This window comes from Empidonax traillii, unplaced genomic scaffold, assembly GCF_003031625.1.
Source record: "Empidonax traillii isolate 1590-97213 ecotype Southwest subspecies unplaced genomic scaffold, ASM303162v1 scaffold755:size778197, whole genome shotgun sequence".
Taxonomy (NCBI): Eukaryota; Metazoa; Chordata; class Aves; order Passeriformes; family Tyrannidae; genus Empidonax; species Empidonax traillii.
The window spans coordinates 26,409-52,424 of NW_020955948.1; the positions used below are offsets into that span (position 1 = coordinate 26,409).

At 40.4% G+C, this 26,016-nt stretch overlaps 1 protein-coding gene across 1 annotated transcript in view; it reads left to right on the top strand.

Moving 5' to 3' along the window:
• The window catches only part of COL4A3 (collagen type IV alpha 3 chain), a 48,838-nt gene extending 24,541 nt beyond the window's left edge, over positions 1-24,297 (top strand). The window contains exons 23-52 of the mRNA XM_027900885.1: positions 420-515; positions 851-921; positions 1,438-1,626; positions 1,918-2,086; positions 2,932-3,024; positions 4,063-4,167; positions 4,824-4,921; positions 8,063-8,213; positions 8,339-8,452; positions 8,995-9,162; positions 10,138-10,227; positions 10,579-10,713; positions 11,442-11,540; positions 12,588-12,677; positions 13,054-13,193; positions 13,985-14,111; positions 14,346-14,426; positions 15,109-15,207; positions 15,931-15,981; positions 16,728-16,913; positions 17,588-17,718; positions 18,171-18,243; positions 18,870-18,941; positions 19,063-19,182; positions 19,706-19,804; positions 20,256-20,468; positions 21,086-21,263; positions 22,107-22,221; positions 23,376-23,548; positions 23,646-24,297. Coding sequence (XP_027756686.1) covers positions 420-515; positions 851-921; positions 1,438-1,626; positions 1,918-2,086; positions 2,932-3,024; positions 4,063-4,167; positions 4,824-4,921; positions 8,063-8,213; positions 8,339-8,452; positions 8,995-9,162; positions 10,138-10,227; positions 10,579-10,713; positions 11,442-11,540; positions 12,588-12,677; positions 13,054-13,193; positions 13,985-14,111; positions 14,346-14,426; positions 15,109-15,207; positions 15,931-15,981; positions 16,728-16,913; positions 17,588-17,718; positions 18,171-18,243; positions 18,870-18,941; positions 19,063-19,182; positions 19,706-19,804; positions 20,256-20,468; positions 21,086-21,263; positions 22,107-22,221; positions 23,376-23,548; positions 23,646-23,730 — 3,611 coding nt within the window. The 3' untranslated portion in view covers positions 23,731-24,297. The remainder of the gene's footprint in view (positions 1-419; positions 516-850; positions 922-1,437; positions 1,627-1,917; positions 2,087-2,931; positions 3,025-4,062; positions 4,168-4,823; positions 4,922-8,062; positions 8,214-8,338; positions 8,453-8,994; positions 9,163-10,137; positions 10,228-10,578; positions 10,714-11,441; positions 11,541-12,587; positions 12,678-13,053; positions 13,194-13,984; positions 14,112-14,345; positions 14,427-15,108; positions 15,208-15,930; positions 15,982-16,727; positions 16,914-17,587; positions 17,719-18,170; positions 18,244-18,869; positions 18,942-19,062; positions 19,183-19,705; positions 19,805-20,255; positions 20,469-21,085; positions 21,264-22,106; positions 22,222-23,375; positions 23,549-23,645) is intronic.
• Positions 24,298-26,016: the final 1,719 nt, after the last annotated feature.

The window sequence follows — 26,016 nt, forward strand, 5'->3', positions numbered from 1 at the left end:
GGAGCTTCCTTCTCCAAATTTCACTCAGAGGAGCTGTTTAATCTCCTCTCTTTTTGTCAGCCCTCAGAATGACCCTGGCTGTCCCAGAGCCATGTTAGTTCAACGAGCACTTTCCATCCTTCTTTCAGGAGAGTTTGACTTATCAGTAGAGTGAATGTATCAAAATTGTTTACTAAAGCTTGACTTGAAAAAACCAAGAGATTGAAACCAAATGTTCCTGCCTTCTTGATTAAATGTAGTCAGTTCTGTTTTGCCGTCTAAATACTGTGTTGGAAGTGATCTTCCAAAAAAATTAAGATCATGATCCTACTGCTCTCTGGCCAAAATTGTTATCTATCCTCTATAACAAACTATTTAGCACTCTAGTTAAGCTTGACAGTGATTTGCTGTGGAACAATAATGAATTCTTTCCATTCTAGGTGATGATGCTGGTGTGTGTGTTGATTGCAGCTACATTCCAGGAATACCTGGTCTTCCTGGTTCTCCTGGGCCACGTGGTCAGGATGGCACGCCTGGTAAATGATCTCACTGTTCCTAACAGGGTAATAGGAAATGCCAATGATTTTGCTGGAAGCATGAGGGTCAGGTATGGGCATGTCTGCAGCAGGCAGCCCTGGGATCAGCCCTGAGCTGGTGATGAGAGGGAGATCCTGATGCAGCTCCATCTGCTGAGAGGAGCACAAACACACAGGAGAAGTCAGAGTGCTGATAGGCTCAGGCACAGCCTGAAGCTGAGTCAGTCCAGGATGATGCAGTCAATGTAATGAGCAGAAACATTCAGTGCTGAGCTTGGCAAAACCCATGTCCTTTCTTTCATTCTTCTTTACAAAATACACCGTTTCTTTCACAGGTAGAGAAGGAATAACAGGTCCAAAAGGTTCTCCAGGTTCTCCAGGAGCACCAGGGTTCCCAGGGGCTCAAGTAAGACTTTGTTTTTTTTCAGACTAATGTCCAGATCCCACAAGAATTAGTTCAGAGAAACCTTGTGGCTTGTGCTACCTGCAGTGTCCTACTGGGTGATCTCAAGAGGTTTTGTTCAGGTGGCAATGAGTGCCTGCCTGGGGGGTGAGGTAGAGCCAGCTGTGGCACATCCAGTGTCCCCTGGGCAGATATTTCCATGGGGAGGAAAAACCTCTAATCAGGTTTTAAGGCACTGTCTTGTCCTTCTTTTTGTGCCATGGTCCTACATTATCCTGCATCGTTCCATCTTGTAGTAGCATAAATGTAATGATAATCAAGTCCAAAAGGAGTAAAGGCAGGAGAAAAATTAAAAAACAAATGCAAACCCCTGTTTGCCATTACGGTGAATAAGCATGAGAAGGAAGAGAGCCCATCTGAGGTACTTAATTAAAAAACAAACAAACACACAAAAACCCCAAACTTGGAAACAGCTGACATATGTCTAGCACCAAAATTGTTTTGCTTGCTCTGTTCCAGGGACCTCCAGGCCTTAGAGGAGATCAAGGCCAGAAAGGATCCAAAGGTGAGCCAGGATATGTCTATCCAGAAGGGCCCAAAGGTGAGCGAGGAGATCCAGGAGCCAGGGGAGACAAAGGAAGAAGAGGTGCAAGTGGATTCCTGGGAAGACCTGGCTCCAAAGGATCCAAGGGCTCTAAAGGTGAAGAGGTGGGTGTGCATTGTTTGTAATTAATACAGAAGTCATGAAAACCTGTCAGTATTTTATCTTGCACAATACTCTGTTCACTATTTCCCTCTTAGTAGCCCTGTATTTGTAACCATTGATATTAAAATTTATATTCCTTTAATCACAAGTAAATCAGAGGGAAAATTTCTCTTAAATTAGCAGGGCTACTCTGTTACTAAAATAATAGAAGATTATAGTCAGAGAATTAGGCATTTTATTATGAAAGCTGGTGTGGAAAGCAAGTAATGCTTGGTTTACTGTGTAATCATTAGGGATTGGCTGGTTCCAAAGGAGACAGAGGACTACCTGGATTGCCTGGCAGATTTGGTCTTCCTGGAGAAATGGGGCTTCCTGGACTGCCAGGATATGGACCACCAGGAATAAGAGGTTTTAAAGGCTCTAAAGGAATACCAGGCCCACCTGGATTGCCTGGAGAAGCTGGTTTGTCACTTCCTATTTTACCCTGTTTTACCAATGTTAAAGAGTAGTTGATTAAAATTGCAGAGGAAGACATTATTTTGAAAACAGAGGATGCTTTTCCTTTCCATGATGTTTCCATAGTGTTGTTCCAACTTAGGTCCCCCTGAAGATAATAGGAAAAGTCCCGGGTTCATGAGGTGATTGAGGTTGGAAGGGACTCTGTGCAGTCTTGACTCCAAAGTGCTGCTCAGATCGGGGACACCTATGAGGTCAGATACTCATGGCATTATCCCGTTAGTCCTTGAAAACCTCCAAGGACAAAGACAGCACATTATCCCTGTTTTAGTGCTTGACTGTCCTCATTGTGGAAAAAACAAGCATTTAAACATCCAGTCATCATCAGTAGTGCGAGCTAAATCAGCAGGGTAAAATATGAAGGGCATAATAATTTCTGAGTGTTGAAAACACACCAGGGTGTGTATTTACAGGCAGCAAAATCTGGAAGAACTCAGTTGAATGGCAGATACAGTCAAGGTGGCTTAAAGATAATGCCCATGGAGCTGCAGATTAAGCATTTCTCAAGGGCATCATTTTCCCTGTGACTCTGGGCTTCCTTTTCTGGGTCTCCAGTAGATTTGCAGGAGGGCTGAGAGGAAGACTGCAGGTGGTGTCTATAAAATGATTTTACTTTATGAAGCCAGGATTTGAAGGCTTTTCAGAGTCTGTTGGATTTTCAGAGACATGGAAACCGTAGAGGACTGCATTTTTAACCTATTAGATTGATCAGTAATATTTTTAAATGCTCAAGATTACATATTTCCAAGCTATATATGCCTTTGTAATGTTTGATTTTATGTTTGCTGAAGGTCTGAAAGGAGAGACCAGTAGGGCAACTCCACTACCTGCACTGCCAGGACCTCAAGGACCAGATGGTTTACCTGGACCCCCAGGAGTGCCTGGTGAGTCCATCTGCACCAAATACAGGAAAAATCAGGGATAAACTGGTTGGGATTTCTCTCCCAGCTTTGGCCAGCTAGAACTGTTGGGCTGCTTTCAAAAAAACTCTAAAAAGGATTTCTGTGGTACAGAAACTTTGGAATTAGCTGCAACATTCCCTTTCAAGAAAAACAGTGGAAAAGAGTTTGAATAGGAAGGGCACACAGGGCCATGTGCAAGGTGTGCAGTGTGGCAGAAATTCTGAGCAATCCTGTGCTCTGAGTTGGTTTCTCCAAGAACCAGAAACATGTGCTGCATGTGCTGCAGCTTGTACATCCAGAAAGGTGCTTCTGCCATAGTTCTGACAAAAGCATATCCTAAATTACACTGGGACTGCTGCAACCTTTAAAACAGAAGGAATAAAATTAAGTGAAAGCATTCTTAATCTTGATGAAGCCCTCGGAGGCACAGTCAAAGAATTAACAGCATTACTCTGTTCCTGCTTAATTTCTGACTTCTACTAACCCTTAAACTAAAATATTAACCCGAGTCTCCCTTTTTTTGGGGAGGGGTTTCAGGTAGGATTCTTTTTTGCAACGACCACAAACTTTAAAACGTCTTAAAGCCTTACTTGGTTTCCTATCATTCACTGTCCCATTAACATTACATAGAACCACACCCAAGACATCTTATTATCAGGAATTTTGACGGGACTTGTCGTGTCTTTTATAAAACTGTCGAAATACCATCGAAGACAAGGTTATTATACACAAACATAGGAGAGTTGTTCACCGAGATTTATATCTGCATGTAGCTGTTCCCAGGAGTCTGGAATTTGGCCAGATTGCATTAAAACAATTCACAGACTCGTTCCTGCTTTGACACTGAGTGCAATTAGCATTTAACTGTGCAAACCTGCAGTGGAGGAGAAATAGTGCCTAAGTTCTAATATAATATCTACACATGTCCTAATCAAGAATGGTAAATTAGAGCACAGCTGACCTTACAAGCTGATGTTCTGTGGTAAGATACCTCACAGTTTATTTTCTTTCTTTGCACAGGTAGGGTTGGAGCAAGAGGTCAGCCAGGTGATTCAGGACATTCAGGGCCAACAGGTGACACAGGCTATCCAGGGCTTGGGTTTCCTGGAAACCCAGGTCCAAAAGGTAAAATACACTCCTTTTGATCTTCTTTCAAAAAAACCAAAGCCAAAAAAATTTACCTTTTTTTTTTTTTTTGTATACCCTAAAAATAATTAGTAAGTAAATAAAAATTAATTTATCAATGAACATTTGTCAGATAGGTAACTGTTCTTAGCAGTCTTGTAATCTACTGCCTTAAGTCTTAGAAATTGCAAATTTGAAATATTTTGAAGTATTTCAGAGTACCCAAATATCAAAGCTGACAGAAGGAAGGTATTTTAAGACACTGATGAGTTCTGGAACAGTGCCCAAACAGGTGCAACCATCTCATCTGAGTGCCACACTTACTTCAGGGGGGTTGTCTTTACCTGGATATGTGTTTGCAGAGACAGAGCTGTGCAACTGCCAGTTATTTTAAATTGCTTTTGGTTCTGTACAATGCAGGTAATAGAAAGCATTTTTGAATACTGCAAATTTGGCCATTCTCGTGCAAAGCCTCCTTTGAACATTTCAAATGCTTAGAAATTCTCAAAATCCTGTTAAGGACAGGATGAAAAAAATTAAAAGCTCTGATGCTGAAACTACTACCCAGGTGCTTGTTGAAGAAAGCAGGAAAAGTAGGAAAAGGACATCAGAATAGCTCAACTTTTAAAAAAAATGCCATTTAACCCCTTCTGCAGGAGAGAAAGGACTTGCAGGAGGCAGAGGGGAACCGGGTTGTGAAGGGAAGACTGGAGATCCAGGCCGAGCTGGGAACCTGGGACAGCCAGGAGAAAAGGTTTGGTTAAAAACACGGCACAGACTTCTCTACAGGTCCCAATTTATTCTCAATAAATTAGGAAATGTAAGGAATACAAGAGTTTCTATATTTCCTGACCAGTGATGAACAACTTAGAAAATTTAATTCTTTATATAAAAAGGGGCTCAAGCCCAAATTTTAAATTCTAATAAAGAATTCTGGAGCTCCAAAGTGTTTGGAAGTTTTCCTGCTTCAGTTTTCGGGGCACAAGGATGATATTGCATTGCTTATGGGAAAAAAAAGAGGTTCACAGGCTTCTGAAAAGATAGCTGCTCAGAAACTGCAATTAAGCATGTGCTGGAATATGTAAATGTAAGGTTCTTTACTACTCTGCAATCAGGATTCAAATTTGAACGAAATAACACCTAAATGTTTGGATAAAGTGGTATTTCTTTTTTTTTTTTTTTTTTNTGACTTCTACTAACCCTTAAACTAAAATATTAACCCGAGTCTCCCTTTTTTTGGGGAGGGGTTTCAGGTAGGATTCTTTTTTGGTTGCTGGTGTTTGAAATTTTGCAGAATTTCGGAATGAACCAAAGGATAGTAAGTGACAGGGTAATTGTAATGTATCTTGGTGTGGGTTCTGTAGAATAATAGTCCTTAAAACTGCCCTGAACAGCACAGAAAATATTTTGACAGCTTTATGGTAGCTTCTGTTCCAATAATATGTGTTTGTATCCTCTCAACAAGTGGAAGATTTATATCTGCATGTAGCTGTTCCCAGGAGTCTGGAATTTGGCCAGATTGCATTAAAACAATTCACAGACTCGTTCCTGCTTTGACACTGAGTGCAATTAGCATTTAACTGTGCAAACCTGCAGTGGAGGAGAAATAGTGTCTAAGTTCTAATATAATCTACACATGTCCTAATCAAGAATGGTAAATTAGAACACAGCTGACCTTACAAACTGATGTTCTGTGGTAAGATACCTCACAGTTTATTTTCTTTCTTTGCACAGGTAGGGTTGGAGCAAGAGGTCAGCCAGGTGATTCAGGACATTCAGGGCCAACTGGTGACACAGGCTATCCAGGGCTTGGGTTTCCTGGAAACCCAGGTCCAAAAGGTAAAATACACTCCTTTTGATCTTTCAAAAAAAACCAAAGCCAAAAAAATTTACCTTTTTTTTTTTTTTTGTATACCCTAAAAGTAATCAGCAAGTTAAAAAAAATAAATCAATGAACAGTTGCCAGACAGCTAAATGTTCTTAGCAGTCTTGTAATTTACAGCCTTAAGTCTTAGAAATTGCAAATTTGAAATATTTTGAAGTATTTCAGAGTACCCAAATATCAAAGCTGACAGAAGGAAGGTATTTTAAGACACTGATGAGTTCTGGAACAGTGCCCAAACAGGTGCAACCATCTCATCTGAGTGCCACACTTACTTCAGGGGGGTTCTCTTTACCTGGATATGTGTTTGCAGAGACAGAGCTGTGTAACTGCCAGTTATTTTAAATTGCTTTTGGTTCTGTACAATGCAGGTAATAGAAAGCATTTTGAATACTGGAAATTTGGCCATTCTTGTGCAAAGCCTCCTTTGAACATTTCAAATGCTTAGAAATTCTCAAAATCCTGTTAAGGACAGGATGAAAAAAATTAAAAGCTCTGATGCTGAAACTACTACCCAGGTGCTTGTTGAAGAAAGCAGGAAAAGTAGGAAAAGGACATCAGAATAGCTCAACTTTTTTAAAAAATGCCATTTAACCCCTTCTGCAGGAGAGAAAGGACTTGCAGGAGGCAGAGGGGAACCGGGTTGTGAAGGGAAGACTGGAGATCCAGGCCGAGCTGGGAACCTGGGACAGCCAGGAGAAAAGGTTTGGTTAAAAACACGGCACAGACTTCTCTACAGGTCCCAATTTATTCCCAATAAATTAGGAAATGTAAGGAATACAAGAGTTTCTATATTTCCTGACCAGTGATGAACAACTTAGAAAATTTAATTCTTTATATAAAAAGGGGCTCAAGCCAAAATTTTAAATTCTAATAAAGAATTCTGGAGCTCCGAAGTGTTTGGAAGTTTTCCTGCTTCAGTTTTCGGGGCACAAGGATGATATTGCATTGCTTATGGGAAAAAAATGAGGTTCACAGGCTTCTGAAAAGATAGCTGCTCAGAAGCTGCAATTAAGCATATGCTGGAATATGTAAATGTAAGGTTCTTTACTACTCTGCAATCAGGATTCAAATTTGAACGAAATAACACCTAAATGTTTGGATAAAGTGGCATTTCTTTTTTTTTTTTTATTTTTTTTTTTTTTGGTATTTGCTTATATGCCATTCTTCTGTGTGGTTTTTGATACAACAAAGTGAGGGATTTGAGGCTGTGGGATTTTTATTATTATTGTTGTTGTTGTTTTTGTTGTTATTATTTAACCTATTTGATGCCACAGAACAGCTGGACGTGAAGTGACCTCTGTGGTCCAAGGATATCATCAGTGACTGGTAGAAGCTCAGGTCTACTGACCTGCTTTATGAACATATTGATTCATTGATACACAAAGCTGCTACTCAAGACAACCAGAAAAAAAAACTCCACTAATTCAAACTTTCCAGACAGGGAATACATTTGGGACATTTGTGATAAAACTACTCCTCATGGAAAACAATGCTCAGGAGAATGATTTAAAAAAAAAACAACACACAAACAACCAACAACTGACTGAATATTCTGAGACATACCTGGGTGCTGACCTGGATTATTTAGATAAATATTTTATGATAAAAATATGGCTATCATATAAAAATAAAGGAAAAACTGTATTTGCACAAACTTCAACCATACTTTCAGACAGAGACCCAAAGCTTTTCACAGCTGCAGAAAGCATCCTAATGCAGTAAAAACCAAATGGGGTGAATTATCTTGCATTGCTCAGCAGCAACTTTTTAGAGTTAGGAGACAAAGTTTAAATGCTCTCTAGAGGAATTACTGCCCTGGTGTGGAACCTGCAGCTGGTCAATAGGGAATATCCATTGGTCTCTGAATTGAAGCCATCAGAAATTATAGTGTGAAAGATCCACAGGAAATAAAGAGAATTACTCTAAAGAAATAAGTTAAATGTTCCCACAGTGGAGAAAACGTTTTGGCAGACTTATAGCAGATTGTTTACATTGCACTCTGTGTCGCAGGGTGACCCAGGCGTGGTTATTCCCGGAGAGCCAGGCAGACTGGGCTCACCAGGAGGTCATGGCATTCCTGGCTCAAAAGGGGAAGGTGGACTTCCAGGACTTCCAGGTTCCCCAGGGCATCCTGGACGTGGTGGTGCCGATGGCCTAAGAGGTAAATTGTCCAAGGAGCTCCAGGAGCACAGCGAGTTATTTTATGGAAAGCCAAGTCAAACAATCTCGCTGAAAGCCTGAAACTTCTACTGAATCCAGTTGTGAATCCAATCTCCTTTCTTTCAGGAGATCGTGGCTCCCCTGGAGTTCCTGGAGATCCGGGTTTTCCAGGGAAACCTGCGGAATGTCTTCTTGGCCTGCCAGGTTTGCCAGGTGGCCAGGGAGCTACGGGCCCACCAGGTAGAATTTTCTGAACCAAAAGTGTCATTTGGCTTGGGTGACTTTGGGATCTGTTCCTGCCTCCCAACGGCCTGAGGGAGCTGAAATTGTTTCTGGATGTTGGTTATGGAATAGTGTGCAAGAAAACATGAGCCCATTTAAAAGATGACCTTTCTGCAGATGGGAGGAAGCAAATGCACTGACAAAGATGGCTTAAAATTCAGATTCTGCTGTACAGTGTAAAGAGTAATCGAATCAAATTCCACAGGAAAAAGGATATTTCAGTCATGTGAACTGTGGGACCAAACTTAGATTCTGTGGTGCAATGTGACCGACAAAGAAATATAGGAAGAGCTCAGCTAGTCAGGAAAACAGTTTGGAGTCCTAAAAAGCTCAACCTTCAGCCCTTCTAAGATTTTCTGAACATGAATGTTGTCTCACAGATCTAATATTTTAGCCCTCCAACAGAGTTCAAGAAGAGTGTCATGGTCATGATGGCAAGACAGAGATGAAGGTTTATTTTTCAGACATGCACCAACTACGCTGTCGTGCATTTTTTGTAGGAGCAAGAGGCTCCCAAGGTTCAAAAGGAAGACAAGGACCTCCTGGCTTGAGCATCCCAGGAATCCATGGGAAGCCTGGGGAACCTGGACTGACAGGTCTTCAGGGAAATGCAGGATTACCTGGTCCCAGGGGACAGCCTGGAAGGCCAGGAATTTCTGGGGTGCCAGGTAAGGATTCCCCAAACACTTGTTTTGACATAGCAATTAAGTCATCTTTGCAAAAAAGTTTCAGTCCTGCTTTTCCAGGTTGAAGATGCTGCAATATTTTTCCATCAGTAGCTTTTATATATCTTTGACATCTACATGGAAAACTTCCTTAAATAATGAGCATATTTTGAAGCTGTTGTGAAGCAGTATGGAGTTTTCTATAACTGTCTTCTCTGAGCAGAATTTTACATTTTTTCTTGTACAGTAATGTCCTTGCTGTAGCACATGAAATAGTTCTTTTTCATCATCCCTTTTCAAACAGATAGCTTGTAATGCCACCTTCTTTGTCTCAAAAAGTAAGTTCAGATCTTGAATCTGACAGAGTTGAGTCAGATCTGTCATTAACCAGAGATAACTTTAGGTAAGGGAAGTAATTCCTGTGGGGTTGACTTGGATTTATTTGGGTTTTTTTCAGAAATGTGTTCAAACCTGATTTGAAGAATAAAATAAATCACTCATGTAATGCTTCTGATTTCTCATAAAGATTTTTCCTTAGTATCACAACATTATTCTGTGGGAAGGAGATGGTTCATACCTTTTTATAGAGAGAATCTGTAAAATTTATGTTAAATATGTAGCACTTGGCTCAGTTATGCAAACATGGACCTCTGTTGTCATTTGAGGGGAGTTGTTGTGTCCCAGCTGAGCCAGAAAGGATTGTCCTTCCCATACACCTCATGCCTGTTGGTCATTATTCTCACTGTCAATTGATAGAAGCTGTTGCAGCTCCCAATTTCTGTAGTTTGGGAGCTGTAAGTCCCATTCCTGTGGTTAAAGATGGGAAAACTCTCTTGGACAGTTACAGAAATGGAGAGGAAAAAAAAAAAAAGGCAGTTAAACACTGAAATTACAGACATGTGTGTAGTTTTCTGAAGTAATGTTCTGTTTAGCTGATAAAATACTAACAGATATGTTCCAACTGCTTCAATTCCACAGGCTCAAGGGGAGAGCCAGGTATAATGGGCCTGTTGGGAATTCCTGGACCCCCTGGTGTGATGGGAAGATCAGGCAACCCGGGCATCAGAGGCAAGTAATTCATTGGTGCTTGTAAATGTGGCTGGTGATTTGCTAAATAAAGAGCAGAGAGTTTTTTGCTCTGTTCTTTCCACTCCATAAGGATTCCATTATTAATCTCTTGAACAGATACACCATTATATGTATATTCAGTGTAAGAAATCATTCCCACCTCTTGCCATAATCTGTACCATAGATGTTTTATTGATGGCAGGAGTAGTTAAGCTAGTTTAGGTTGCTGATTTGGGATGTATATTTACATGGGTAAATTACAATTGCCCTTGAAGACTGGCTCTCACTTTGCTTCATTTATTCTGTCATCTAGTCGTGTTTCTTCAGAAAATGTGATTATTTTTCTTGCAGGCTCTCCTGGCTTCCCAGGAATAAAGGGAAGAAAAGGATTTCTTGGAGAAAAAGGTGAACCAGGTGATAAAGGTTTCCCTGGGCCATCTGAGACCTTGGTTGGTATCGGGGAGAAAGGAGAACGAGGCTTAAAAGGTACCCATTGATCGTGCTGTCAGCCCAGACTAGCCAGGGTTGTCATTTATGTGGCAGTTCCAGGGGACTCTAAAACATGGAACAAACTGAATCTACTACTGAGAGTATTCACATGGCTCTGAAATAATTATTGCTAAATGCTGTAACTGCCTTCTTATTTATGGGACAGGTGGATATTACACTGAATATTTATTTCCATTTTAACCAGCCCTTATTCCCTTAAAAACCTCTTATTTTAATGCTATAGCAGTAATAACATGTCAATGGTACCAGGAGGCTTATATACAGATATATATAAATATACATACACATGTATATATGCTATAGATTCGTGTTTTACACATTTAGCATCCTGTGCACAGAAATGGGTGCTCTCCCCAACTGGGTGTTGGATTGCAAAGATGTGGAATCTGCTCAGGAATACCTGGCAGTCAGAAGAACTCCTTTGCCTGCAATATTCATATGGACTCTCTGTAAATGAGTTGTGCATGCTTAATTAATTCCATCTGGCTTTTTGTGCTCATATTTTCCTATGGAAGCTTTCAGGTCTCCACATGAAAATTACAGAAGGCATTAAATGTGAGTCTGTGTTTCGCTTATGTGTGAAAAATCTACGCTCTGCTTCTGTTCCATCAGCTTTAAGAGTGATAACATTTTAAACTTTGCCAAAAACTTACATTCTAAGAGGTTGTTTTGTAATTTATTTTGGTAATGAACCTTTGTTTTAGGAGTTCCAGGAAGAACGGGTCTAAGGGGAGAAAAAGGAGATGTGGGTGTGCCAGGTCCCCCAGGTCTTGATGGGTCTGAAGGAATACCTGGTCTGCCAGGTATGAAATATTTATATTGAAAATTCCTGTGTCACGTGGGCAGTGAGATCCTGCTGCCTCCATGCACATCAGCTTGGCTCCAGAAGCAGCACCGCCTTCTCTCCATTAACTCTGCAGTCTTTCCAAAAATTTTGAAACAGCAGTTTCAAAAACTGCTGTTTGAAAGTCCCACCAAATGATTCTTTGTTCCCTTTCAAATATAGACCATTGTTTGGGGTGACAAATAGAAAATAACATTAAATCCTGAATGACGATAACTTTTAAATCTAAAAGCTGATGGAGCCAATGAATAAAAGTTAATATTTATAAAAGGTGGAGTTTGAATTACTGATATTATTTAAAAAATAATTCTAAAATATCAATATCACAGTTGTGCACAAAAACATTTTAGAAGCTTTTTTAATTTCAGGTTATTTTTTTCCTTTTCAAAGACTACATGTTTGGGTTGTATTTTGAAATTTTGCAGACTTTCAACAAAAGTACTCTGGAATTTGGAGAGAATGTTCAAAAACGTTCTAGTTGCATCTAGATCTTGCAGTCATTAAACTGAATGCTAATTTAGCTAAACTAATTTAAAGATAAGTGAGTGGGGGGGAAAAGTGCCTAAATCACACTCAGGAGGTTTTCATTACATACTACTCATGAGAAGTCCATAATGAGTGAGTAATTAATTATGTGTTGTGACATGCCCAGAAACCAAACTGAATTGTGGGGACAGAGAGAGAAGAGTCCAGTGCACAAATACAAATACAGGGTCTTGATCAAATTCTGCAGAAGTGCATTTCAGTTCCTGCCCTGAAGTGCTGAGGTCACAAATCACTCAATTTTAATGCTGATACATGAGGTGTTTGTTATTTCTTTGACTTTCTGACAACAATAATGATAATTTTATCTGTGTCTGGGGCTAGAGGCTGCATGTTGATTATTTATAAAATAGTGATATACCAAAAAGAAGGGGCATGGTAGAAGATTTGTATTCATGACAGCTCCACCAGCCGGTGTCTAAAGAAAACATGGGAAGATGACACTTATTTCTTCATCTTGCAGGTGTCAAAGGATTTATGGGTCTTCCAGGGATTCCTGGTGAACATGGATCTCCAGGTGCACCAGGAGAAAAAGGGGACATGGGAATTCCAGGTGATTTTCTGTCAAGCCATATTAGAAGTTTATAAAGCTGTGTAGAAGCATTTGCACAGGACTGAGCTGTTCCTGTAAACACACCACACAACAATTAGATTTATTCTTTGCAGTACCTACAGACTTACCACCAACCCAGCACTGGCAGAATGAATTTCTCCCTCTCTCTCTAAATGAAATAGATCTCTTTTAATTTATATATTTTTAAATGTAAGAACCTCTTTTTAATACATTTAGAAATAAAAACGCTGGCTCTGTAAATTACTTTATTGAAGAATTAATATCTGAATACGTGAGCAGTACTTCACAAACGCAACGTGTGATATGCAATTATGATCCCTTTAAGAATGGGATCAATATCTGTATTTTTCATCAGGTCCAAAAGGGCAGAAAGGATCTCCAGGCTTTCCAGGACCATCAGGTGACCCTGGGCTGCCAGGCTACGGTGGCTTTCCAGGTGACAAAGGAGATCCTGGGTACCCATCTGTTGGGCCTCCAGGAGAAGGTGGTCCGAAGGTATGCAGTGGAAAAATTGTCCCATTAGGCAATGAGCAGAGGCTTTGAAAATAGAAACAGAACAGCATGTAAGCAAGAGCTGCAGAGTTTGCAGAAGCAGGTTATTTGTTAGTGATATGAAATATGAGAATTCTGTTATGTCATTACTCAGGAGAAGTTTTTTTAATTCATTAAATACCCTTCACTTTTTTTGGCGCAAAAATTTCTTATTTGTAAAGATGGAACGTCTTGGAAATAACTTCATTACTATAAAACTCCCTAATCGATTAAGAACAAGAACTTGCACTGAAAAAGTCAGCAGTAGGAATACTTGTACATTAAAAATCACCTTAGCAAGTGCCACAGTTCCGTAATCTCAACTTGTACTGTTTGGTTTTGAAAGTCTAGGAATATCCTGGCACAAGATTATTTTTTTCTTAGCAAAATTCAATATATATTATGTTTGGTCATATATACTGCAGATTATGTAAGGAATGTATGTTTAGATCAGAAGAGAAGCTGTTAGAATAAAATTGCAGGGAAGTCTACATGCCAGTGAAAATATCTCTAGACAGAACTTGGTTTGTACAGGTTCAAGATAGCTCTTTGTTTCTTAGCTATGTCTAAAGGATCAGTGGCATTGTGAGAAGATCTCACAGTAGTCTGCTTTGATTTTTGTCTGAAAATCATAACGAGGCATGATTACACAGCCTTTAAAAGTGCACAGGATTTTTCTATTGTTCAAATATGGAATGCAGTGTATTTAATGTATGTGACTTTTCACCTGTTGGTGTGCAATTGCTGCTCCTCAGGGAGATCCAGGCCCTCCAGGATTTCTTGGCAGCAAAGGAGAGAAAGGATCCCAGGGTCCTCCTGGACGTACAGGAGTCCCAGGACCACGCGGGATCAGAGGGGACACTGGAGGTGCAGGAATCCCAGGTAGGGGGGATTTTGGTGGGGTGGGGGAAGTTTCTCACTAAACTGCCCCCAGTGCTGTGGGGTGGCACATTTATACCCTCCCAACTCCTTCCTGGGCAGCACAGCCAGGCCAGCTGATGCCTCCCAGATCCCCTTCTCAGCTGGGCCAAGCTGAAACGACAGCAATGCTCTCAAACTGAGCCTGCACCCAGTGATGATGCCTCTTCTCCTCTCCTGCACTCTCTGTTCCCACAGGGAATTTTGGACCCCCTGGAGATGCTGGTGTGAAAGGACAGCAGGGCCACCCAGGACAGCAGGGCGTTCCAGGCCCTCCTGGTATGGTACAGAGCATCTCTCCTGAATCACTACCCCCTGCTTTGGGGTTTTATTTCAGCTCAAGGCTTTGTTTACCTCCTCTGGTTCCAGCTAAGATTTTTAACAGCCAGTTTTCAATGTTATCAGTTCAGCTGAGGCAAGAAGCTTTAATTCTGTTTCAGTACTGCAAAGCTTTTTGTCCTTTTTTATTTTTTAATATATATCCAGAGGTCTCACGATGTGCTGTCCACACAGTTATAAGAAAGGCTTGCTCTACCTCCTAAAAGACAATAATAAGCTAAGATATAGCTAGATGAGCAGAGGAAAAATAAAGCAGAAAGAGGGGCCACATTTGTAGTTGTTTGTTAAAGAAACAACTAAAACAGAATTAAAAATATACCAAAGGGACAGTGTGTAAATCTGTAGCAAGAGAGAGGCAGGTGTGCATTGCCTGTGAAAACAGTGAGGGTGTTGAATCCATCGGAGTTCAGTGAGCTCAATAAAAACCATATCCTGCTCTTTCCCAGTGTTTATGTACCAGTGTTTATATACACTTTCCCAGTGTTTATGTACCAACACATCTTTGGTATCTTCGAAGCAGCTGAACTAAATCAATTTTAATAAAGGGGGAACCGTGTTTTTTCACAGTGACATGCAGAATAATGGAAGTGAAAATGATATTGTGGTCCACTGCAATTCACAGGTGCTGTTGGAGTCCCTGGAAAAAACGGGCTTGTTGGTGAAAGAGGTGCTCAAGGTCAGGATGGTATGCCTGGTCCCCCAGGAGCAAAGGGAGAACCAGGTAACCCCAGGGAAATATTTTCATTCTACTTTACAACTGTGGGTTTTTTCCCCATAATTAAACTGACAAGGATTATTTGGGAAGGATTAATAAAGAGCTTCTGTGGAGCCAAAGATAAGTTTATGAGTAGGTCATTCACAGGTTTTTCTATGTAATTACTGCACTTGCTGTACAACCCAAATGCATTATAAATGCTCTGTTATACATGTGATTTGGGGTAATGGCACCTAAAGATGTTAACATCTTTTTAATCTCTTGAGATTAAAAGAACCAAAACCCTTTTAAAGGAGTCTCCTGTCTTACATGGAAATAAAGTGAATCACGGTGTTTCCTTACATGAATAATGAAGGTTTTCATAACATGGACCTTGGGCTGTAAAACTTTTTATTTAAATGTCACTCCTGATGTGAACTTTGTCCACAGATAGATTAGCCCTCTACTGAATCCTGACAGAAAATGTTTTCACAGTTTACACTGAAAACGTTCAACAAAAGCTTATTATTGTAGAATGTACCTCAAATATGATTGAACAATAAGAGGTCCCACTACAAAGAGAAACTTAAAAGTTTAATTTGTGTTTCTGTAGAGAAGAAATGGAAATAATAAATTATATTTTACATATAACTGAACCCTGCATTTTGATTCAGTGAATTCTGAAGAAATGTATGAGATATTAGACAACTAACAATTATTTAGGACTTAATGTGACCTTGTATTTTGTAGGAGCACCTGGGAGAGGCATCCCCGGCCTTCGAGGTATTCCTGGTCGTAGAGGTGAGTTGGCTTTTCATAAAGCAAAACCTTAATTTACAAATGCCCAAATCACCATCTTTTTAAGTCAAATCCTGCTTTCAGATGCTTGAAAGGGAGTCAGAGGGAGTCAAGAGTCATTCTGTGGTTTTGATCAGTGATTTGGTCCTATATGTTAAATGTCAAGAGTTGTTCCTTGTAAACTTTAGACTCTTGTAAAAGGGAAATAAAAAATCAGAATTCTCTGGTCTTGTGAAGGTGACATACACACATTCCAGAGCTTTTGAAATGTTACTGTGATGCATAATTTGATTAATAGACTATACCCCCATGCAAACAGAAGATGCTGCTGAATACTGAGCATACTCTCAGGAAGCTGCAGTGATTGCATTTTAATTTTGTTTATCTTCCTTTTTATATTGATGAACAGTTGACTGAGGGAACCCTTACAACGTAAAACATAAAAAATGTTATTACAAGTGCTGGTAGAAATCCATTGATTTGCTTTACTTTAAAAAAGTAAATTTAAAGCACTCCAAAATCAGCTCCAGAACAATATCCCTTTGGAGTAGTCTCTTACTTTATTGTACTCATACTGATGCTTCTAGCTGGAATTCAGTTTAAAAGGATTTGTTAATTCTGATTTACATAGAAGCATTTCTTCTACTTCAGCACCAATAAATATTCCCTTCTCTGGTCTTTCTCGCAAGTTTATTCCTCGGGATGAGCAACCTCTGAAGTGCAGAAATATAACCTTTAATTCTTTGCAGGAATCAAGGGGGACATGGGACTGCCTGGTTTCCCTGGGCCTCCAGGTGGGAAAGGCCACCCAGGTGATCAAGGACCCCTTGGACCTCCTGGCTTAGTGGGGTTACCTGGATTTCAAGGCCCAACAGGAATGGCAATCACCGGCCAAAAAGGGGAGAGAGGAATTGCTGGTACACATGGAAGACCAGGTGTGTTGTTATAATTCCTTATTTATCTGAAGTTCTATAATTGCGAGCAGAAGTCAGCCTGTCCAGAATTCAAGGTTGAAAGGGGTATTCTCCCAAGAGAGCTTCATAATTAAACAGGTAGTTCCTTTGGCAGTCAGTGCAATTTACCATTGCAAACAACAAGATGATCTGTGCAGTGGCATGTAAATGAAAATAATTCTAAGCTTTGCAGTCCACTCAGTTGCATTATCTTCTTTTCTTCCCATGTGATCTGTAGGGCAGCTGAGATCCAGCTTTAGGGTGAGATAGCAAGAATGTGTAGATGTGGCACGTAGGGACACACTTCAGTGGGGGATTTGGCAGTGTTGAGTTTACAGTTGGACTTGGTGATCCTAAAGATCTTTTCCAATCTAAATGATTCTGTGATTCCAGCCTTAACTACAACTGAAGGATATTCAAAAACCTGCAGTGCTGTTGAACACTGCAAGGACTCAGAGTTCTGATCTCAGATTAAATTGGCAGGCTAGGAAAAAGTCTTTCATCATTTTTTTTTAAAGGGTGTATTTCCTTGGAAATCACTGAGGTGGTGACCATGAGTATCATCGTGGAGTCACTGAATGTTTCCCTGTGTTGTGTGCAATCTGTGTGTAAAGCTGTTGGCAATAGTCTTTACCTACTCTGCTGTTTCTGTACAGGTGCTCCTGGTTTTCCAGGGCTTCCTGGTCTTCCCACTCCCAGCCTGAAAGGAAGCAAAGGTGTCAGAGGAGCGGATGGAATACCAGGGCCAACGGGCCCAGCTGGTGACATCGGCCCTCCTGGTCCAAAAGTCAGTGAAAGGAATATTGCTTGTTTCTTACTGCACTGATAATTTGTTCTTACCGTGAAAATAACACCCATGATGATAAAAAAAAACCCTCAGAACCCACAACCAATCAACAAACCCACCCCCCACATATCCTTACAAAAAAAAAAACCCTTGTAATGGAGGGAAGACCAAAATGAATATGAGAAGTAGGTTTTATGGATTTTAATGGACAAAAAAAGAAATTTTCTTGAATTTCTGGCATGTCATTTCCTTGGGTGTTCTGCAATATAGAATAATGTGAACAAAGGTGTGACTATTTCTAACACGCTCAAAAATGGAGCAGGTAATTCTAGTTGCAGCATATACTGTGAACATAATGTTTTGAATATTCTGAACAAACAGAAAATGTGCTTCACAATGAAAATGTGTGCAGATGCTGCTCCTGTTTATTACTGGTGTTATCTGATTGGCAGGGAATAGAAGGTCGATCAGGCTATCCTGGTGCCATAGGGAACCCTGGATTTCTTGGATTCCCAGGTGTAAAAGGTATTCATCTACTTATTATGTCCACTTCTGTGTGTCAGAAACAAACATTTCCATGTTGTGCTATAATATTATTTGTTAAATAGTGTGAGGGGTGGTTCTAGAGTCATGAGGTTTTGCCACGAAGATGAGGGTGCAGGTCAGCTCCAAATGAAAGCACTCACTGCAAGTGTTTTCATTGAGGTACATCCTATGGGTGTGTCCAAACTGAATTTCAGACACTGGAAAAGCTACACCACACACTTAAAGCCTTCAGCATAACTGACAGTAGGGTTAAAAGGAGCTGAACTGCACCTGAAGGCAGCACTTGACCTGTAAATTCGGTGACAGAAACATGTGAGATATTCAGGGCATAGCTGAGATTTTAAATTAGGTTTATGTGACCAGCCATTGTATAAAGGCAGGCACAACAACACCTTCCTGTAAAGGAAGTGCACTTGATCCATCAATTCTACAGAAACAGCAGAGGTGAAGTCCACTTTAATATTTCAGATGAGTCTACAGGCTGTGTTACCCTCTGGGAACTTTGCATGGATCATGCAGAACCCTTTCAGTAAAAGCCTCTGAAACTCTGACAGTTGTTTTGACATTTTAAACCAGACAGATGTATCTTCAATCTTCTTTTATAGGAGAAAAGGGGAACCAAGGACCCCCTGGACCACAAGGTGCAGAAGGGCCCAGGGGACCAAAGGGCCAGCCTGGTAACCAACCCTTCTCCTTCCAATACCAGCTGACTTCAATTGATTTGTTTGTTTTGTTCTGTGGCTTGTTTGCTTTCTTTTAATGTAAAGCAATAGGTCTTCATTATATTTTTGCTGCTAGGCCTTCCTGGAGTCACTGGGAGAGTATTCTCCATCCCAGGAAGCAAGGGTCCTCCTGGACTGCCAGGAATGCCAGGAGCACCAGGTGATCAAGGAATTCAAGGGATTCCTGGGCTCCCAGGTGATCTATATTTTTATCTCTGTGCATGTTTATATGTGCTGCTCAGTGGAACATTTGGGTTGGGTGGGAAAGCATCCTTCTGCAGAGCAAATTGGCATGTCTTTAAAAAAACCTCACCGTATTCAAAAATAGCTTTTTGTACCTTGTTAACACCCTTCTGTTTATAATGCATCCCATTCCACCTGCCCTCCACCCTTGCAGTGAGTGAGTGAATATGTGCCTCAACATAAGCCTAAGCAACACAGTGGAATAATAAGTAAACTTGGATCAAAACATTCACTGTGTTCATACAACCAGAACTGCGGTCAGGATGTTTGTCAGTGTTTCCTTGTAATATTTCTGGTAGGAAACACTGACTGCAGTGCTACTGCCATCATCTCAAACCCCAGTAAACTCATGCTCGTGTTTTTATTCCAACCCAGCTACATTTATGTGGGGATTTTACCTTTATTCTTCAACAGTTATTAAAATCTAGCAGTAGCTACTCTAATGTGTTTCTGGTTGGTTGTTGATCCCAATATAGGACCCAAAGGAGTAAAAGGTCTGCCAGGAAGTTTTGGTCATCCAGGTCACCCAGGACTGCCTGGTCCAAAAGGAGACAGAGGATTTCCAGGAGAAAGAGGTACAGCAATGCAAGACATCTCTCTCAGACTGGTACTACTGAATTCACAGATAAACTGGACTGCTGATTTCTGTAAATAATTTACTAAAATATACCTTGACTGTGCTGCTCTGAAATCCCTAAGTAATGGGGTGCCTTATTAGTATGTCCAAATAGAACTAAAGGTTTTCATTCAGGCACAACAAAGTGTTTTTAAGCTATTTTTTTTTTTGTAAATATGGCCGTGGTTCTTTAAAATACCTCACTATTCCATGAAACTATGCAGTGTAAAGCTACCTGAGCTAGGTCTGGAAGAGTTCGTATATCTCGTAAGGAATACTACCAATTGTCGAGTTGTATCTTCTTACTGACACCTCTTTTATTAGTTTTGAAGTGGTTTCACTAATTTAAATGAAGCAAAAATTCAAACAAAATGATGATATTTGCATTCACGTTTATTTCCCCTCCACAGGACAACCTGGACTGATTGGCTTTCCAGGTCTGCAGGGGTTACCTGGATCCCCAGGTACTGCCACTGCTGGTCCAACAAGAAGAGGTTTTATCTTCACCCGGCACAGTCAGTCAACCAAGATTCCTTCGTGCCCACGTGGGACATCCCAGATCTACGTTGGCTATTCCCTCCTTTTTGTCCAAGGAAATGAACGAGCACATGGACAAGATCTTGGTACTGTATTGGTCACAAATTTCAGATCCTTCTTTTTTTTTTTAGAGTTGCTGAGTTGTCATGAGACCAAACTCACAGTGAGTGTCCCAGATGAACACTGGTTTCAACCATCTGTCTCCAGGGATCTGCTGCTCTGAGACAATTCACCTATTGTGGCTTGACAGACCTCTTTCTTTCCAGCACTCCTATATTCCCTTAGAGGTTTTGAGGAAGAATTCAGTTACTTATGGACAGATGTCTTGTATAAATGTTTCCAGTGTTTGCACGGGATCTGAGGGAGAATCTTGCATTTTTTGGAGACTACATGGGATGCTGGAAAATGTGTGAAAAATGTCACCAGAAACTTCTGTTTAAGCAGCTGAATCCCTATCACTCTCTCAAGGACTGACACCATTCAAGAAGATATTATTTTCACAGATTTTGTTCTTAGCCCTTGTTTTTTATATAGATATTTTTATATAAACCATGAGCATGTTACTTTCAGATAATTCTATTGTACAGACACTTTTAATAGACCAGCTGTACCAATCTACTGTAGTAGACTGGATGCCTCTGCTGTTCACTGCACTAAATATAACCTCGAATGTGTCACAAACCTCTCCTCCTTTGTCTTTCAGGAACAGCTGGCAGCTGCCTGCAGAGATTCACCACCATGCCATTCCTGTTCTGCAGCCCCAACGACGTTTGTAGCTTTGCCTCTCGCAATGACTACTCCTACTGGCTGTCCACTGCGGTGGTGATGCCCCCAGACATGGCTCCTATTTCTGGCAGGGCACTGGAGCCCCAGATAAGCAGGTGAGAGGATAAGAATTTCAGCTTTTCTGCCCTGGAACCACAAAGACACCGTAAATTGTACTCAATGGCAAAGACGTGCCCATCTCAGCCAGTGAAAGCACTGACTTCAAAACCCTGATTTTTTGATTACTCACCTAAATATGTCAAATATGCAGTGATGCTGTAGAAAAGCTGGAATACAGCTTGGGGTCCCACCACAGGGCCTGTTCTGTGCCAACATGTTTATTGGAGTTTTGGTGAAGAACACCGTGAGCTGGGGCTGAAGGGTCTCTGTTATGAAACACCCTTGTGCAAGCGTGGCCATTTCGAGTAGCTCAGAGCAGGTGAGAGGGATGAAGAGCAACTTAACAGGAAAAGCTCCAAAAGCATCAAAGGCCTAGAGCAGCAAAATCCCAAATGGGAAGGCGAGCTTTGCACTCTGTCATCAGTCCTGTCCTACCCAGCTGTTGCAAGCTGGTAGCTCAGCTTCGTAGTTTCCTCGTTTAGGAAGTAAAGATTACTTTTTCTGATTTTAGCAAATAAAGGTACGAAACTGTCATTTAAACCATAGCAACATAAAGCAGTGAGCTCGTGAAAAAGGTAAAATTTCACTAGTTACTTCATTAAAGGCAAAAGTTATGGGATTGATTCCCATCTTAAAACAATTTTTTGTCTGGCGTTACTCGTAGGGATTACAAAGCAATTGCAAAGTGGGGTAAATGGGTTACCTTCAATTTACTGATCTCCTGTGTGAGTTGTAACATTTACAGCAAGCCCTGCCATGAGGCAGCTGCTGTCCTAGAAGAGAGAAATTGCTCTGCTTCCATGTTTTCCCTCATATCTGCCCTGTGCTTTCCTCCCCAGGTGTGTTGTGTGTGAAGGAGCTGCGATGGTAATAGCAGTTCACAGCCAAACAACTGCAGTTCCTGCATGTCCAGAAGGCTGGATATCTCTCTGGAAGGGTTTTTCTTTTGTTATGGTAAGGATATAATGACTTAAATTATTAGTTATTAATTTCTGATTTTCATCGGGGTTTTCAGCTGTTCGTAGCTCATTTGTTTCTTACTGTTAATTTTTTTTTGCCTTTGCCAAGTACACAAGAATTCTATTAATTCTTCTTCAATTCCAAAAGCACAGAGACAACTATTCTGCTGTGTCCTCAGAAATAGGCTGCAGGAGGGAAAAGGGGAAAAGATGAAAAGAGAACCATAGGATTGTAGTCTGACAAAAATAACTGCACGCACTTATTTTCATATGTCACGTTAAGATCTAAGAGACAGAGCTGGAGAGTGGAGTGGCTGAACTGGCGCTGAACACAAAAACACAGAAATAACTGACCTACTTGCATGCCAGGAAGTTCTTTAAGGAATCAGAACTTGGGACTGAACACAGAGAGCCAAAATCAAAAAAGCAAAAGGCTGACTCAGCAATTTTGATGCCGTAACGAGATAGGAGTGAAGAAAGTCCATAATGTGACTGCAAATTGAAAACTGATTATGGGAATAATCTATGCTAGAGGATGTAGCACTTCCTGAGGAATGTCATAGAGATGCCAGCAAATGAACACAAAAGACAGCATTTAAAAAAAAATTTTTTTTTCCCCCCATGAATTTAAGTCCTTTTAGGACTAGAGTGAAATCTGTTGTCTCTCCTGCAATTTGGCTCCAAGTAATAATAATAATAATAATAAGCTTGGAAAAGAATAAGAGAATTTTTGCAGCATCTGGCTAAAATAATTCACTTGTTTCCAACATCAGAAAGTTGAATGGTATTTTCCAGCCAATTCTCTAATGTCATAAATTATTTTAGAGCTATTTCTACAAGCATTTACCAACATCAGAGAAGGAAAACACCTTTTTTGCCTTTTGTGTTTCAAGAAGCAATCAAAGCAACAAAAAATGTGAAAACACACACCTCACATTTGGTTTATTTGTGATTTATTTTCCGTGCTCCTCCACTGTCCAGAAACCAGCTCCTTTCTAGTCTTTGTGATGTTTAGTTTCATGCAGCAGAAAAAGGCCTTTGCAGGGACTTGAGAAATGCCATAAATGTCTGAATTTTCATGATTCTAAAGTTTACTAAAAGCTGGTGGAGGAGCTGTCATTAAAAAATGGTTTTGGTTTTTGGTTGCAGTACACAAGTGCCGGCTCAGAAGCTTCTGGCCAAGCACTGGCATCTCCTGGATCCTGTCTGGAGGAATTCCGAGCCGTCCCATTCATTGAGTGTCACGGCAGGGGAACGTGCAACTACTACACAAATTCCTACAGCTTCTGGTTGGCAACGTTAAATCCCAGGAGAATGTTCAGGTATCTGCACGTCCCTGCATTCAGACCCAGCACACCCACGCTCTCCGTGGTTTTTAAAGGAAAAAAAAATAAAAATTAAATGTTTTGTTTCTTTTAGGAGACCTGTGCCACAGACTTTGAAAGCAGGAGAACTAGAAAATATCATCAGTCGTTGCCAGGTCTGCATGAAGAGACCAATCTAAACTCTTGATAGAACATGAAACTCTGCTTTTATTACAAAAAATTGCCTAACTCTGAAGAGCTATAATTTATTAAAGTCCAGCTGCGTCTGGAGAGAAAATTCTAAATTGCCAGTGCAGCACTGTGGTGAGGCAGGGCAACAGTTGGACTTTCGGCAAATGACAAAGCACTTTGTTGGAGGAAGCCTGTCCAGGCAATCTGCAGGGGCTTCTGCTGAACGATGGCATTTCTGAGCTGCAACTCCAGGATGAAACCACGGCACCACCGGATCTTTAATGAAAGATGTTCATGCTGCCTTTGTGTCATGTGCTTTTCAAACAGCAAGACAAGCTAAAGCTCCTGTATCAGCTTGCATATGTTCAGTGTTCCAAGTGGGTATTTAAACGAGATGACAATCTGGCACTTGTGAGCGATGGGGTTCGATAGGAAATATTTTCAGTGCACTTTTAACCAGATAATGATTCCTTGAGAGTTGTTTTGGTTTGGTTTTCTTGTCTAATAAACAAGTATCTCCCCACTTTCCCTCCCCCTTCCTGTGGCTGGCAGAGAGGAATGCAGTCTTTGTTGTGTCCCTGCCTGGCCAGGAGGGAGCACACCCTGCCCTGGGCAGGCAGGACAGTGGGGACAGGCACGGCTGTGTCCCCCAGAGTGGCTGTGGCCAAGGGCTGACTGACTGAAAGTTTTCATTAGATCATGGGATCCTTTAATTTCCTCAAAAGCTGACAGTATTATGATCCCATGCTTTCATCTCTCCCGAAGGAAAACTATTTACCATGTCATAATCTCGGATTTTGTCGGAATTAACAATCGCTGTATGGCTCAAGGGCTCCCATGGCATTATGAGGTTATCACCACCCATCGGGATGGGATTTCTTTCTAATTTATTTTTAATAGAATACAGAATCTATAATATTTCCATTTTATAATAGTCCATATTTAAATATTTATCACAAATTATATTCTGTATTTAAGTATTTATCACACATTTCGGAAATGAAGCCGTTTATTCCATCCAGTCAAATTTATGCATCCAAAATTTTAAAAAAGACGGATATTTAAATTGTACCATCTAAGCACTGACTAATACAAGAGAATCCAACTGTAAACGAACATAAATACTTGAAAAGCACTTTCATTTACTCATATAACTTATATAAAATTGTAGCTCTGAAGTTGTTTGTTTTTTGTTTTTTTAATATTTATAACATTGCACTTGCAAGGCTATTTAAAATTGTAATCTTGACATTTAAAATGTTAATATTTTTTAATACTTGCACAATCTATCAGAATTCCAGTATTTAGTGTTACGGAAGACGCTTCATTCATCTGAATAGTTCTGTAAATGCACCACTTAAATGTAGGGTCTAGCAATTCAGCGAAATAACCAAGATTTCTCATTTAGGTGCTTTTTTTTTTTTGGTTTTGTTTTTTTTTTTTTTTTTTTTTTTTTTTTTTTTTTTTTTTTTTTTTTTTTTTTTTTTAAGCCAGTGAAATTTTATATTGTTTCTGTTAAAACACTTGCATTGTGTTTGTCTGACTGTTTGAACTGTCAGTGTTAACCTAACTAAGGAAAGGTTTTGTCTGTGTTCCATGCCGGTGCCTCACCACGGAGGGAACGTGAGGGCACCGTTTACACGGACCGAATGGATATTTTAAAAGCTATTGTTTGCTTGAACAGTCACGGGACTTCTGTTTGCAAGGTTATCATTGTGAATTTGCAGGGTTTTATGAAGAATCTCTATGCAGATGCACTACTGATAAGGAGGTATTAATGTTGAGTTTAAATATTTAGTCTGTTATTTGAGCCAGGCTTGGGGTTGAGGTTGTTTTCCTTAAAACAATCACACACTAGATTTTGCCATAAATGCTGAAGATTGCTTTAAATACTCCAAGATAAAGACCACACCTGTTGCTTGTGAGGTTGTTGGGGGTTTAGTGGTTTCTTTTTTCTTCATTAAGGCTCGTTGCAGTCACCCAAAGGCCCTCATGTGTGATCCACAATTGATGACTGTGTTTTACTCACATAAAACTTGCTGGTAAAATGCAAATGTGAGCACCTGAGAGTGAAATCCTGCTGGAAATGGCCAGCAGAGGGTAATGTGTAAGGAGAAGGGAATGGATTGTGGTTTTAAAGTCCAAAAGGTAAGTTGCAAAAGGGTTCTGTTCCGTAGCATTGCCCAAAACTGGAAGCGATGCCTCGATCCCAGTTTTGGATTCAGCTGCTCACTTTTGGTGTGGCCTTCAACAAGTTACTAAAAGAGAAAGATGTTCATGAATAGCTTTAGGTT